The sequence below is a fragment of the Ictalurus punctatus genome, chromosome 28, assembly GCF_001660625.3.
Source record: "Ictalurus punctatus breed USDA103 chromosome 28, Coco_2.0, whole genome shotgun sequence".
Classification (NCBI taxonomy): domain Eukaryota; kingdom Metazoa; phylum Chordata; class Actinopteri; order Siluriformes; family Ictaluridae; genus Ictalurus; species Ictalurus punctatus.
In genome coordinates, this window is record NC_030443.2 from 3,906,022 (window position 1) to 3,921,497 (window position 15,476).

General features: G+C 41.1%; 1 protein-coding gene across 2 annotated transcripts in view; it reads right to left on the minus strand.

Moving 5' to 3' along the window:
- Positions 1-14,101, minus strand: part of mcama (melanoma cell adhesion molecule a) — a 45,376-nt gene extending 31,275 nt beyond the window's left edge. For both annotated transcript variants that reach the window (XM_017460005.3, XM_017460007.3), the window contains exon 1: positions 13,905-14,101. In XM_017460005.3, coding sequence (XP_017315494.1) covers positions 13,905-13,965 — 61 coding nt within the window. In that variant the 5' untranslated portion in view covers positions 13,966-14,101. The remainder of the gene's footprint in view (positions 1-13,904) is intronic.
- Between the last annotated feature and the right edge of the window lie 1,375 nt (positions 14,102-15,476).

A 15,476-nucleotide genomic window follows, 5' to 3' on the forward strand; every position in this document is an offset into this window, starting at 1 on the left:
AAATTAGATGCCCGCTCGGAAAAAATGAATGTGGGAGCTGTCCATCAGGCGACTTTGCTGCTATTTTGTATGAAAACAACAAGCTGGAGGAAATATTGTCTGTTCTGCAAAGAGAACTGGAGGTATAGTGTAAAAAAAAGTAGGCTAGTTACTTTTATACCATGCCCTGGCAAGGTAGAAAGGGGGGGGGGGGGGGGGGATTAATGATCCCGGTAATTTCTTAAATATTATTGTGCTTACATTTTGCTGTCATCCTCACACACCCTTTCCTCCCTAAAACCAAATAAAACTACATAACAATAACACTTTGAGAGTCGGATTCATCCAGTCCCAGACCTAACACCCATGAACCCATGTTTGTCTGAGACAAGCAACATTCCATCCTCTTATGGCAACTTTCAAGCACCATGCTGTAAATTTCGGCCGCCGGGGACAGCTGGAAGCCCTGTGAGGGTGTCTCGGTAAGTTAACACCTTCGGGGCCAGGGGTTAACCGCTGAAGATAAAAGGTATAAATAAAACAACCACCGAGAAAGTCTCAGTCCAGTAAAACAAGAGGGTCTGTGTATCTGTGTAATTTGCGAGCCACAGGATATGCTAAAACGGTTCTTTTATTCACCCTAAAGTGAGATTGAACTAACTTTCTGGCCCATTAAAATCTCTCTTCAGCCTAAAGCCTGGAATTTTCACACGCTGTGAAGAGCTCTTAACTTCCCAGTGATTGACTGTTCTCAGACGTGCGCCCTTTCACTCAGAACGCTAACAGAGGTCCGAACAGTTTTCAAAAATAGCTTTCGAATAAATAAAAACTACACGGCTACAATTTTTTATTTTAATCACTGAAACCAAGCCAGATTTGCCTCTAAGCTGTGTTCCGCAGAACGGCTTCGAAAAGAGCTGCGCTCTATAGAATCAAATATAAATCCCGCCCACTTTGAGCCAGACAATGAGAGCCGTGGTCGTTAGATTTTACTTGGTTTTTACAGTGCGGAAAATGTAAGGGTAAAGAAAGCACACCATATAAAAGAAGAATTGCAGATTTATGTGTTTTTAAGAGCACAATGAACTGTTAACTTTCAAACAAAGACTTAATGGATGGAACGCTTTCCATTTCATAAATATAATAAAATACACAAAATGTGTAGTGTTTCCAAAGTGGGTGAGGACTGTAACATTTTAAATAGCACCAAACTACTCCTTCTAGAAAAGACAGCTGAAGTAATTCCATCACTTCTCCAGCCCTAGAAATGAAAATACCACAACGCTCTCCTTCATGGGCAGGTGCGATATCTACTTGTCAGTCATTCCCTTTATTAAAACAAATAGAGCTGCATTTAACGCTCATTTCAACAGCCTTGTGATTTACAAGAAGATTTGTTCCAAACAACGTTGCTTTTGTAAGACGTCCCTAGAGGACTGGCTCTCTGTGGATTCTCTCTGAATCAGAAACAGCAATCGAGGGTTAACGATCACGCCTAAAGGCACTTTGCTACGGTGCTACAGCATCATTATTCAGGACCACCAACTCACATTAGCGTTCGTTTCGTTTCGATGCCCCGCAGATCTACCGACCCGGCAGCATCCAACAGCGTGGGTTAAACATCACATAAGCCATTACATATTAAATAAAACAGACCGATAAAAAGACTAGAAACCCAATCGCATTGTTTTTGTTAGAGGTATGATTTTCAGTACGACGCAATGGAAAATGTCCTGATTATAATGTATTTGGTTACTTGGCTTAGAAGGCAGTGATAGGACACAGAGTCGATGAATATTTTACGGTCCAAATAGAAATCATACGAAGACACTCTATTGAGAAATGTTGAGAAGTGACCAGTCGCACCGATGGTGAAGGTCTTGATGTTGCCAATGGTGTGAACAAAACTTGTAGCAGCTGTTTTGTGGTTTGGCCCATTTTGGTCTCGGGTTTTATCACGGGGGCAGTCGTGGCTTGGCGGTTAAGGCTCTGGGTTACTGATCGGCAGGTCAGGGGTCAAGCTGCTACTGTTGGGCCCTTGAGCAAGGCCCATAACCCTCTCCCCAGCTTTGTAATATGCTGGGGTATGCGAAGAAAATAATTTCACTGTGCTGTCATGTATACGTGATCAATAAAGACTCATTATTATGCAAATTTGTTCAGCACTATTCAGACAAGATGCGTTTTCTGGAGAACGTCTCTAGTAACTAGGATATGATGAGCTGACTGTCTTCACATGGTCACCGCACCATAAAGTCCCATGTGTACTAAATACTTACGTACTATAAAAGGATGCTTTTCTCCTTTACTATAAGCTTTTGTTATAGGGCTTGTAGCTGTGCAAGATGGACTTGATCAATAAAAGGGAACATGACATAACATGTGTGTAGGCTGTAACTGAACCAGGAGCATAACAGCTTACCTAAAACCCCCAACAAGGTCTTTTAAACATTGGCAGTGTTTTATTTGTCCTGAGTTTCAACCAGTAAATTGTACGGTTTGGTTTCGGTGGGAGATGAAAGAAAAGAGCTAGTGCATATTGTTATATCTGCTTTTCATTTTGTGGTACGCAAACAATTGCATAATCTTTCAGACATGGGAACGCACTGTCCGTAAAAATGACTAAAATACGACTGGATTGTCACGCACGGCAGTCTCTATAATACAGGACGCTGTGAAAAACCAAAAACAAGCAGTGAGCGGCAAGTCTGCAGCAAGGCAGAAACGCCTTGTTGATAAGAGAGGCCAGAGGCGATTGGTTCGAGCTCACAGGAAATACAACGGTAATTCAATTAACCACTCTGTACAACCGTGGTGAGCAGAAAAGTATCTCAGAACATGTCGAACCTTGAGGTGGATGGGCTACAACAGCAGAAGACCATAACTGGGTTGCACTCCTATCAGCCAAGAACAGGAATCTGAGGCTACAGCAAGCACAAGTTGTGACTCAAACTAAAATTGGACAGCTGACGATTGGAAAGTTTTTTCCATAATTATTGAATGCTTTGTAACACACAAGTATATGTTTATATCTGCACTAGCCACCAGGCAGCACAGTTTGGGCTTGTTGTTTTTTTTTTTCTATTCGTGGCTTGGCTACTGATTGTACACACCCAAGACTGTAAGAAAAGCTGGGTTTTTCCTCTGGCTGTACGTGTCCCTACACAAAGGTTTAGACTGGCTAGTTTGGGTATCCCTACAGACATTACACATTAGTAGTATCTAGGTAGGTTGATACCATTTTTAAATGATACTGCTACTCCTTGGCACCTATCTTCTGTACTACCTGTCATATCAGACACGTCCACATTTCTATTGTCCTGTTTTAGTAGTTACCGTACTGTCCTGTGTTTTTAGCACACGTCCGCACGTGCACTTCGTGTAGAATGTTCGTAGATCTTATTTAGTTCGGTGTCGTCTCATGTGGTTAGTGTGCTGTTTTATGGTCCTAGAGGAACATTTCACTGTGTACTGTACCAACTGTATATGGTTGAAATGACAATAAAAAAAAAAAATGATGATAGCAGAAAAAGTCCTAGCAAAACAAATATGCTTTATTTTTTTTTTGTTGTTGACTTGGAAAGCTGTGCTAAACAAACCATCGTTCCAGACGTAATTATTCAGTTGTCAGTGGTTGAGCTAAAGAACAAAGGGAGCGAATTCCTGCAACAGCAGTCGGTGGTCTGTGAGGATAACACACATGAATATGCATGGGCATATGTAACCTCATCTTTACGTTCTGGATGCGCCATTACAAGCTCATTGTGCTTGATTATGAGATCTACAGGGAGCCTGTGAGGGAGTGGAGAGACGGATGGTGGTGGCAGGATGTTGGCACCGTGCCGAAGTGCCGATGAGGGCTGCTAGAGGTTTGTTGTGGGTTCTCTTACAAGGAAAACTAAAACGCCCACCATGAAAACACCAAATGCTAATGTTACTTATAACGAATAAAATCTCGGTTTTAGCTGTGAATATCCAAAACGCTTTAAATGTACGTTACGCTCCAAGAAAAAAAGGTTCTCGCAAAGGTTCTTTGCTTCAAAACTCTCTCTGAAAGGGGAACTCTCAGTTACAGGCTTCAACATAGAACCTTCCCAGCTAATAGTTTTAAGTTAACTGAACATTTCGGGAACGTCACGTTGCTATCTCTCAAGTTCATTCATTGAAAACATCAGCCAAAGTCTTCTTGATCAAGGTGCTTCATCACCAGAGACATTTCTAGGAGAGGATAAAGACTGCATAAAGTTGTCACACGCAGGGATTCAAGTACTTGCTTATTTTCCATTGCCCAGTGGGCTAGCTAATCACTTTATAATTTGTCTATCCGGGTAGGTCCTCAATCGACTGAAACCGAACATTCAAATTCATCTCACGAGATCAGCATGACCAGTACGTTACTTCAGACAAACGTGTCCAGCTACAAATGTTTATACCTTGTATTCAATGGAAGCTAATCACATTTAAATGTTTAGATGATTGATTGCCATGATGATGGCAGTGGAATCTGGTCCAACATCAGATTAGGACTTTCCCTGTTGGTAGGAAACCATGCCATGTTTTTTTTCCTTTTTTCTTTTAGGATGAGCGGCAACATGCATACTAAGTAGCCACACACTTTGAACTTGTGAAGGCTTGCTCTGGCTTTCAGGCCGCACTCTTCTAAAGGCCAACCTCAAACATGATAAGCACCAAAGAGAGAAGGGCAGCCTGTTTATGTGGTTGGGGATGACATTTAGTAATTTGACATTTTAGAGAAAGCAAATGCTGTGTTTATTTGAGAGGCCGGTTTTGCAGAGAGGCAACAAGTGCCTGTCCAATATTAACTCGACTGTATAAACTCTCTCTCAAGTCTCTGGAGTAAAAGAATCAAAAGTGTTGGAGAACATGGATTGTGCGTTTTTAAAGATTTAGAAAGATCGATTTAGAGGCAGGGTTGGACAAATCGGTAGACCGGGTGCCCTGGAGAAGCAAATTTCATGTCCAAGGGATTCGTTTTTTATTTGTAGTTGCCTGTGGGACAAGTAGGTTCAACAAGACAAAAAAAAAAAAACCTACTTCATATTGACGTTCACAAAACCAATGTTTTCATTTGGTGTGCACGTTCAAACGTAACGCACTTACACTCGAGCTTTTACTTGGCCTGAGAGTTAGATAATAGATTTATGATTTGTCCACCATTGAGAGGCATATTTACGTTCTGTTTTTGGAACACGTCTTCACAGGGGAAGAAATCATAGCTGCGGTAAGTAAGTCGAGACAGGGTGAAAGGAGCAGGTCACAGGATTAGACCATCTGAGAGGACAAAGGGAGAGGGACCATATGAGAGGTCATGTTCTGCACTATTGTTGCCTGAGGTGACTAGAGAGGGACCTAAAAGTCACATGTTGACAGATTCTTTGTTGCAAAAGACCACTTAAAATGGAGACAGGGTTCCTTGAGTATGTCATGCATTGTGCATTGAATTTCAAAAACCACTGAAATCCATCCCATGCGTTTCAAAGGCATAATGAGACGTGTGCGCGGTCGCATGTGTGCACGTCGACACACTTCAGAGGGCTCTGTGGTTAGTGTAACTGGAATAGTCGCTCAAATCTTAAAGATTAGCATAAAAGTTGTATGAATTATTGAGCATCGGTGACTATACTCTGGTTACAATAAAGAGAAGTAGAAATATATCATATATATATATATATATTTTTTTTACATTTTTATTTACACAAAGGGCTCAAAGCTTCGTGCCCCCTCAGAGTGGCAGGACGAGCTCCCTGCCATGTGCTGAGTGGAAATCTGTGGGGTGGTGGGGGTGCTGGTGGTGGGGGGGGGTGTTCGGGCACAAGCGAGTGAGTGAGAACTGTGAAACTCTGGAGGATGGGGACTCGGGTGATGAAAACGTAGGCGTGTATGATTTCTGTAACCTGAGGGATGTTCTCCTACACCCACTCGCACAGAATCAAAACCACCTACATGTGACTGGAGCAGCTCAGACACCAGGTGTGTGCAGCTGTTAAGAAGGAAGAAAGAAAGTACGGGCAACAGCAAAGATGGTATTGAAGATTTATAGGGGGATGGGGGTACTGGAGTAGACTACACTGGGGGTGATTTAAAAAAAAAAAAAAAATCCCCAGACAACTCTGGGATTTCTGCCAGATCCCAGATCAGCCTCCTGCCAGAGACAGACATGACAACATGGTCCAGATGGAGCCTTCAAAAACTGATTGGCCATTTAATACTGCATATTAAAAAAAAAAAAATAAATAAAAAAAAAAAAAAGAGCTAAGCTGATTAGAACCGTGGCAAATAATAACGAGATATAGCTAAAAGCATCACTAGGGACATAACCTGCTAATTAAAGCCTTTTATCGCTATGTTTGGCTTTTCCTTTTCATTCAAATTCGCCGCCTAACATCTTTGTATGGCGGAAATAAAGTCGTCCATTCTGCACCTTGAATAGCAATATAACTACTCAACTATGAATTCTAATTTCCAATATTGGATTAGTCCGAGACGTCCAGCGAGGAAATAATAAACACAGGATGTTCCGGTGTTATAAATCCAATTTCATTTCCCTTTCACACCTTTCAGAGGTTCAAAGGGGAGGCTATGAGAGAATGTAGCTCATGTTTTCTCTGTTCTGTTTCAATTATACAGTGAAAGAGCGAACTGGCGTGCGTCCACGGCGAATTCTTCACCCCCTTGTGCTCTAATGCCCAATTACCGCGGTTAGTCTCCACGGCTGACTTTAATAAACAAGCAATCGCTGAACCTTGATCCAACATTTGGCTGAAACCTCTCTGTTGTCCTCTTTAACCCGAAATGAGCTGGAACTGTGGTTCCGTCAACTGTTGTGGTGAGTTTTTGCTCAACAATGGTCATATCCAAAGACTTTTCAAAGAGACGCAACCCACGCTGCATATCCGTAGCCAACGTTAATTCCAACACGCATCCCAGTCCATAATTTGAATCAGAAAATTACCCTGTCTACCAAATCCACAGCCAAAGGAAACGCATCCAAGTTTTTCTACTAAGCTAAGCTAGATCCTGTCCCGACAAGGATTGACTCACATCGTACTTTCCTGTCTTCCTGAGAAAATGCTAACTGATTGTTGTGCCTCTGGAATGATCTCAACAGCGAGGAACTTTTTTCCTTAGTGTTCGATTAAGCAGGCCTGATAAGACCGAGCTTGTGCAGATAAAGATCTCAACCCTCTTCCAAACCTACCAGTCCCTCAGAAAGGAGCTCCTAGCATCATCGTCCCTTCATTATGCTCTTTCAAAAGAGCCATGGTGGCGCTCGGCTCAGGAATCCCAGTCCTTTTGTCTTGGCTGCGCTCTGAAGCGGTTGATTTGAAGGAACGGGAAGCATGGCTGCCGTCTAGTCGCTGTCTCGCCTCATCAAGGCTTAGAGGGCTGGGCACAGCAAGCCTTGGGCTCGGGACGTGATCAAACAGCCTGCTGAATGAGGGCTGGCATGGCTGACTGGGCCTGAGTAGAGCACATACTGTCTTCTGAATGGTATTTATGATCAAAGGATATAATAATGGCTAATAATAATGGCTAATAATAATAATAATAACAACAAAGTGTCATTATAAACATTATTCAGTAAAATTTGAATATATGTACGTCACATTTCATTCAACAGTAGGTCTTTTCACACCTGGCCGCACATTATGGGCCAATGTTGTGCACTTTTTTGTTGTGCACTGTGGTTGCCAAGGCTCCAATCATGTTTGATTGTCTCTGTAGTGTGAGTCCCTCTGTAACTAGTATCAAGAGCAGTGGTGAGAGAGCCAATGAGACTCCGAGAGGAAATCAAATATCTGTCAACTCAAATGAAATCAAATCTGCTGTCATGCGCAGCAGATCTCTGAATCCAGTCGATCATCCATTGATTTGTGTGGGAACAGACAAAATGGAAGCACAATAGTATTGCTTCTATAATAAATTATTTAGCATGTCATACCCAAATGCAGAACATGATTCCTGGTGGTGCACAGTATATATATATATATATATATATATATATATATATATATATATACACTTCTCAAAAATGTATATATATATACCTTTCTTCGCATTATTCCTCCAGCGCTCTTTGCAGAACATACAATCCTTGCTGCCCATGTCTTCCCTGTCAATTTTACTCCACACTTTCTTTTATTTCTCTTTTTTCCATACAAAATAGGCTAGTGCAGAAACAGAAAAATCGTGTAGTTTGTCCACAAAGCTCCCAAGTGATTATAACAGATCATAATAGTAGTCTAAACAGAACTGCGATTCTGAAATTTTGAAAGTCAGGTAATGCCCAGCTGGCACAAGTCAATTGGTCATACTATATAACAGAGAAATTCTGAAGTTATACCATAATGGAAATGCACACAAGTCAGATTCAAGTGAACAAAAGGTCTTGTGTATGACAGAACATGGCCTCCATTAGACCTGGTTTTACTTAAATATGGCTGTCATTTAGTTTAATGCAGAAATATGATGTGGACAAAGCGACACAGCTGCAAAGTCTGCACTGGCACGAGGAAACCCCCCCCCCTGCACAGCTGCCTGTCCAAGACCTGGAGCCAAGAACTGAAACTCAAGACTACAACATCAAGGTTAACATTTAATGCAGTATAAAAACATTGCTGAATCCAATAAAGAGGCCACTCTTTACATAGTATATTTTCACTGTCATAATTATTACAGCTTTTATCTATGAACTCATCCATTTTCTGTACCGCTTATCCTACACAGGGTCATGGGGGAGCCTGGAGCCTATCCCAGGGGACTCGATGCCCAAGGTTGGGGACACCCTGGACAGGCCATCACAGGGCATAATTGCAACACCATTCACACTATGGACAATTTGTAAATGCCAATCAGCCTACAACACATGTCTTTGGACTGGGGGAGGAAATTGGAGTACCTGGAGGAAACTCCTGAAGCACGGGGAGAACATGCAAGTTCTCAGGGCAGAGGTGGTGCACACAGGGCAGAGGTGGTATTCGAACCCCCAAGCCCAGAGGTGTGAGGCAAACATGCCAACCACTAAACCACATTCATGAACCATTTGGTCAATAGTTGTAATTAAGTTGTAATTGAGTTGTACAAGTAACACTTAGTGGAGCTGTAACTTTTACTATACAAAAACCATAGAATTCACAGATAAACCAATAATAAAAGCAACACTTTACATAATACTGAACATACTCTCAAAAATAAAGGTACCAAACTGTACTTGTCCTTGTTGTTGGGATGGTTCCACCAAGTTTACATCTGTTACTTTTTAAATCATTTTAAAGGTGCAAAATTAGACCTTAAACGTATACCACATGCACCTTAACAATAAAGGTACACACAATAAAGGAACAAAAGATTGATTCCCTTGATGATACCACCGGAACAACTATGAAAAGGACAGTTTGGTACGTTTTTAGAGAGTGTGGACCCTCACTTTACATGATATTTAGTTAGAATACTGTACCAGTTGAATCGCCAATGAACTCATAACTTAACAGGACACACCCGAGGATGTAACCTGTCTACTTCTAAATGCCATGTGAGAGAAAAAAACATCAACAAACCTTTGTGTTGTGTCTTTACAGCGTCGTCCTGACTCCAATCAGATGGCATATGGCAACATATTCTTCTCCTCTACACTGTGATCAACATCACTGTAGATAAGTGAGTCATCTGATCCAACCCTATGTCATCCTCTGAATTCTAGAGCTCTCTAAACACACATGCTTATAGAAGTCTCTTTTCAATGTTGGATGCAAAAGTGGCTAATGCAGTAATCGGTCTGGAATTTTTTAATACTTATGTTATGCGATTCTGAAGTTGACAAATGAACAACATAAACAAATTATGAGGCAAAAGTATCGGGAGTAAACAAGAGTGTCTGAAAATGGCATTCCTTCTGCAGACACCTCTAGCTCCGTTATCTGTTCGGGCAAAAATTTTCAAACGTGCTCCAACAATAATACAATAAAGAACAGAAGACCTTTTAACCTTACCAAGACTGCGGGACCACATCGGGAACTGAACAGAAGGTTGTGGATACAGCCACATGGTTGGTGTCTCTATGACTATGTTTACATGGACAGACATAATCTAATTATTGACCTTAATCTGAATAAGACAATATTCTGATTAAGGTGTTTACATGAGTCGCTTTTAGAATATTCCTTTCATGCTCCCGTTTTACGTGTTATAGAACGTAGATGGACTAACGGCACACGTCATTACGTCCCCACGCCACGCTGTCCGATGTTCCTTCCAGAATTATGGTACCGTATATACCGTATGGTACCGTTATGGTACCGTATATAGTTTTGGGTGTTTCATTTTACGAAAGCTTTAAGTGCAGTTAATTATTTGTCGTGCTATACGTGCAGATAGATGACTGCTTGAAGCCGTGGGCTGCGTCCCAAACCGCATATTTACGGTGACGTTAATAGTGTGATTAAGGTGTGTACATGTCTGTAATACACGTTGATAATGCGACTAAAACAGGAATACACCACATGTCTTAATTCCATTTAGGATTATGACTTTAGTCGGATTAAGGTAATCAATAATCGCTGTTTACATGCTAGTTTCTTAATCAGAGTATCGTCTTAATCGGGTTAATATCGGAACATTGTTGTCCATGTAAACGTATTGAATAAATGAGAAAGCAGGAGGTCTGACTGTGGAGCATCTCCATGCACAGGAAACAGAAGTCTGAACTGATATGTTGCCAACCAAAGGTTTCACAACTTTTAAGCACATTTTCCAGATGGGGGGGGTTGGGGGGGGAGGCATTGTGAAAATACCCTAGAACACACCCTCTCTATCATCATCATTTATTCAAGGAATAAGTCTCCATCATCCTCTGGCCATGCTCCTATTCAAGGCATAGTGTGCTGATAGACTTCTGATATATCACCATGTATGACTGTAATGAATCCTCGGATCTGAATTCACATTTCAATTTTACATTGCACTCCTGGCTCCTCTCCCGCACCCACATGTTTCTCATCCCCTGCCAGTAATAGCTGTGAAACCAGCAAAAGCTCTGTGTCTGGCAATTTTTCACCATGTTTGAGATGAAGACTTGTGTTGCTGCTTCAAATATAAGCGACTGCCTGGCAAATATGATGTCTTTTGCTGCTAAAGACGCATGCAGATCATGTGTGGTACAGCAAATTCATTCACTTCAGTCAAGCGTACACGTTTTTGCAATAACCGTGCGTTTTTATTTTCAGATTTATTCTCAAAGTCAAATAAAATACTGGATTGCACTATCAAGAAGAGTGGAGTCAGAAACCAGGGATAATAAAAAAAAGAGTCTTATGTTAGCAGAAGACTGTATTTTTCCCCATTCGTTTTAATGTACACCTATTAATTATCCAATTTCATCCATGGTTGCTCCCTGATATGGACTGAGAGACCCTTTTGCCCACACTGTCCTCAGATAAGGCAGTCAGTATTTAACTCCATCCTGCTGCTTTCACTGCAACCCCTTACAACAATTAAAATGGAACTGAAGTCAGATACATTTATATTGGACAGGTGTCAGGTTTTGATTTAAAAAAAAAAAAAAGAAGAAGAAGACTAATTCAACCGTTAGGTTCTGCACATTTTTTTCCCCGTCCCTCATGAAAAGCCTTGCCAGAGACATAATTCAGTCTCCAGTCCCAACCCAATTAAGAAACCCTGTTATGATGCACTGTCTGATATCATTTACAAGGATGACAGTGTCTCTGTCAACTTGTGAATGAAAAACAGCCCTCGCTGGCAAAGTGTGCAAGGTGACCCTCTTCGTCATAAAGACCCCCTACCTAGGGGGCTGGACTTCATGACGGTCCGCTCAATAATCACAAAACAGACGACTGTCCTGCATATGAGGGGTTTCAGCTTGAAGGAGGGAGGGGAAAGGGGGGGGGTCTAATTAATCCAAGATGACCAGAAGGGAATAACAGGAACTTGTTAAATGCCTACGGAGAGATCAGTGTTAGGGAACATCCAGTATGGAAAGGAGGGGTGTGAGAGGGGTAAGAAGGGGGAGAGAGAGTGAGAGAGAGAAAGAGAGAGAGAGAAAGAAAGAGAAGTGGGTAGGGCAAGACTCTGGGAGGGGTCCGCTGAGTAAAATGGTGAGATAGAGGATGAAGAGAAGTGGAACTTGGATTAGGAGTCTTGTTTTGTCTCTGTACTCTAATCTTGTGCCCTCAGGACAGTGCTGGTTGAGTTGCAAAATTAACAGTCAGAAATAATTGATCAAAAATAAGTTGCCCCAATGCACAACTGCCCAGCTTTGACTGTATTTTGCCTCAATTCTAAGTGGCTTTGGATAAAACCAACAGCCAAATGAATAGATGAGCACCGTAAAGTGTAATGTGCACTTATCCTTCGTCCAATGTACAGTAATTATGTAAAACAGTCCCATATTAGCCATGACTTCAGTGGAAACCCTGTATCTGTGTAAATCTGTACAATATAAACATGCCAAACAATCTATACACAACGGTACTTTTAGTTTACACAATAAAACAAAGGCTGGCCAAGTCATGGAAAAAGAAATGACTGGTAAGTATTATAAGTAGAATAGATAGATAGATAGATATTACTAAGACTGACACCTGATGATACAGTATCATGGTTTTTATATATCACGATACTAATACACTGTTATATTGCTCAGCCCTAAAAGTGTGAATTATATTTGAGGTTGGATTAAGTACAAACCTTCCAGGCATATGTCTGTTAAATAACGTTGTCAGAGGATGTCTGCCGTAATTATGATATTGACAAGTGCTGACTGTGTTAATCAGAGCGATGGAAGCGTCTACACAATAGAGTGTCTGGAGACGTCGCATTCCTTATCTGAGGAATGTCCTTTTTGTTTTATTGTTCTAAATTTGAAACTCGAAACTTGATTTCATTTTGGGTTGGGCAGGAGACGAGAGAAGAGACCGCTTCACTTCCTGGAGACTCTTTATTCTAGAGAAAAAGTGCAAAACCTCTTCTCCTAACCAACAGGATATATAACGGAATCTTTACCAGCATTCATATGGGATATTTGAATCTTCCCAGGTGTATGTATGAATGCATATTCTGTAAAAATCTTTTCTTTTTTTAAAAATAAATAAATTAATTAATCATTCACAGGACAGGACAAAAATCCCAGAGATATACCACTCCCCCATGTAGAACCAATCCCATCTGAATAGAGCTTTAATACCAATACAAAATGCTTTGCCATGAGTTACAGTACAGTACTAATATAGCATACTACACATAATTAGTTAATTTAAAATGTATAACGAAGATTTTGACCAAATCTTTCAAGTATAAGCAGTCTGAGGTATCTGAGACCACAAAACTGCAATATAATTTCAGCCCAGGCTGAAAAACAATAAAAACTGTGCCAACACATTTGCCACATCAATGCACCCAATAACTCAGTAACATGCTGGGCTAATAAAAAACAGCGTTTTAGTCTCGTTTGGATAACCCTCCAGTCAATCTCTGTCAAAATTCAGCTTTAATGTTGTCTTATTTTTGTTGTTGTTTTTGTTTTGTGTTTAAAAAGCAAGACAACAACATGACATTAACTTGGAAACGTGTTTTCTTCCAGTTAAGAGTCAGAAGCGAAAAAGACCAACAAAAATAACCCCCGATAAACTTAATGAGCGGTTAAAAACGACGAGTTTTTAAAAAGTTTAAGCATTTTGATTTTTACCTCAGGTAAAATCTAAATTAAAAAAAAAAAAAAAAAAAAACACACGCGCGCGACGAGATGCAGTGTCACTCCCTCAGGAGGCTCTCGCGCATCCCTGTTGAAACGCGCGCGGTCTGTTCTGGCAAAGTTTTCCTCACAATAAATAAACACGCATACACACACAGAGGGGGGGGAAACAGCACAAAAACAAAACAACCACACTTACCTTCCTGAGTGAAGTAACATATAAACAGGGTGAGGAGTAAAACCGAGCTCTTTGGCACCATTTTCTCCCTTCAGTTAACCAGCACTTTGGAGAGAAGAAAAAAACAAAGTGTGCACGCTTTCCAATCTGAGCACGCGACTGTGCAGTGTACTCTGGGCTGTGAGTGTGTGAGGCAGTGTGTGTGTGCCTGTGTGTGTGTGTGTGAGAGAGAGAGAGAGAGAGAGAGAGAGAGAGCCGAGAGAGGGAGGGCTCCAGTTGCACAAAAATGCTCTCTTGGCTATAATTTTGTGCTTATTATACACCGCTTGCGTGAAAAGTAAGAAGAAAAATGAGTATTTTCTCTTTTTTTTGTCTTTCCAGCTCAAAATATTTCCAGACCAAAAAAAAATAAATAAATAAAACATGGGCGTGGTTATAAGGGTGGTACAGGGTGAGGTAAACCTTGCCACCCTGATGGCCACCCCAGTACTAATTCTTTCCAGTCAATCAGATAAATTGCTCACCAATACTATAAGAGCCAGCTCTTTCTTCCTCTCTCTTTTCTTTCTCAAGCGTGTACTATATTACGGTATTATGATCGTTCATCTTTCAGTAAAATTGTTCAAGGAAATCTTACTCTATCATCTAACAATATGTCTCCAGCTTCTAATCAGCAAACGAATATTATTTAGTAATTCGTTCAACTTAAGTAAGTGCTTTATCTTCGTCAGGGTGGCGGTAGATCCGAAACCGTTTGCTGTATGTGGACCCTAATTTCTCCATCTGGGTGGGATAGCACCATGCACACACATTTACCTACCAGCACGTTTCTGGGAGGTGGGTGGAAACCAGAGAACCTGGAGGAAACCTATACAGACATGGAGAAAATCATGCATTTACATTCAACGTTTTTTGGTTGTTGTTGCAAATAGTTGTTGCGTAAAAATTGTGAAATTTTCCAATATGCATTACAATTTAAGTTATGTGGAGGGGCTTATTAAATGTCCTCAGTCTTGGAGAGACTGATGTATTTACACTTGTATAACATGACTACAAGACCTCCTGAAGTGTTTATTATTTTCTCACAGCTGATAGGAAATTAGTGAGAGCGCAGACACTGAAAAGTTGTGTGTTTTCATAGAACGTGTTGTTCTTGAGAATGAAACAGAACTGGAGATTGACCAAACAACTGCCTCAGCTCGCAGGTTGTTTGCAACCCCTGCTGTTTTTTCCCCACTCCACTGTCACCTTTGCAAACAGCTGCGGGGCTGTGGATATGTGTGTGTGTGTGTGTGTGTGTGTGTGTGTGTGTGTGTGTGTGTGTGTGTGTGTGTGTGTTTGTGAGAGAGAGAGAGAGAGAGAGAGAGAGAGAGAGAGAGAGAGTTGGGTTGAGGGGGGTCACTCCAGCTGTCCAGCCAGCCCTCACACCATACATCACTCCCCTGTTCCTAAACCAACACTGAGACACATTGTCCTACAGCCAAAAAGGAGGGAAACTCACTCAGCTTGGTTTACTTCATTACATATTTGTTTGTTTGTTAATTTTCACTTACAGTGTGTGCTTCAATACATTTCACAGCATTCCTAAGAGTA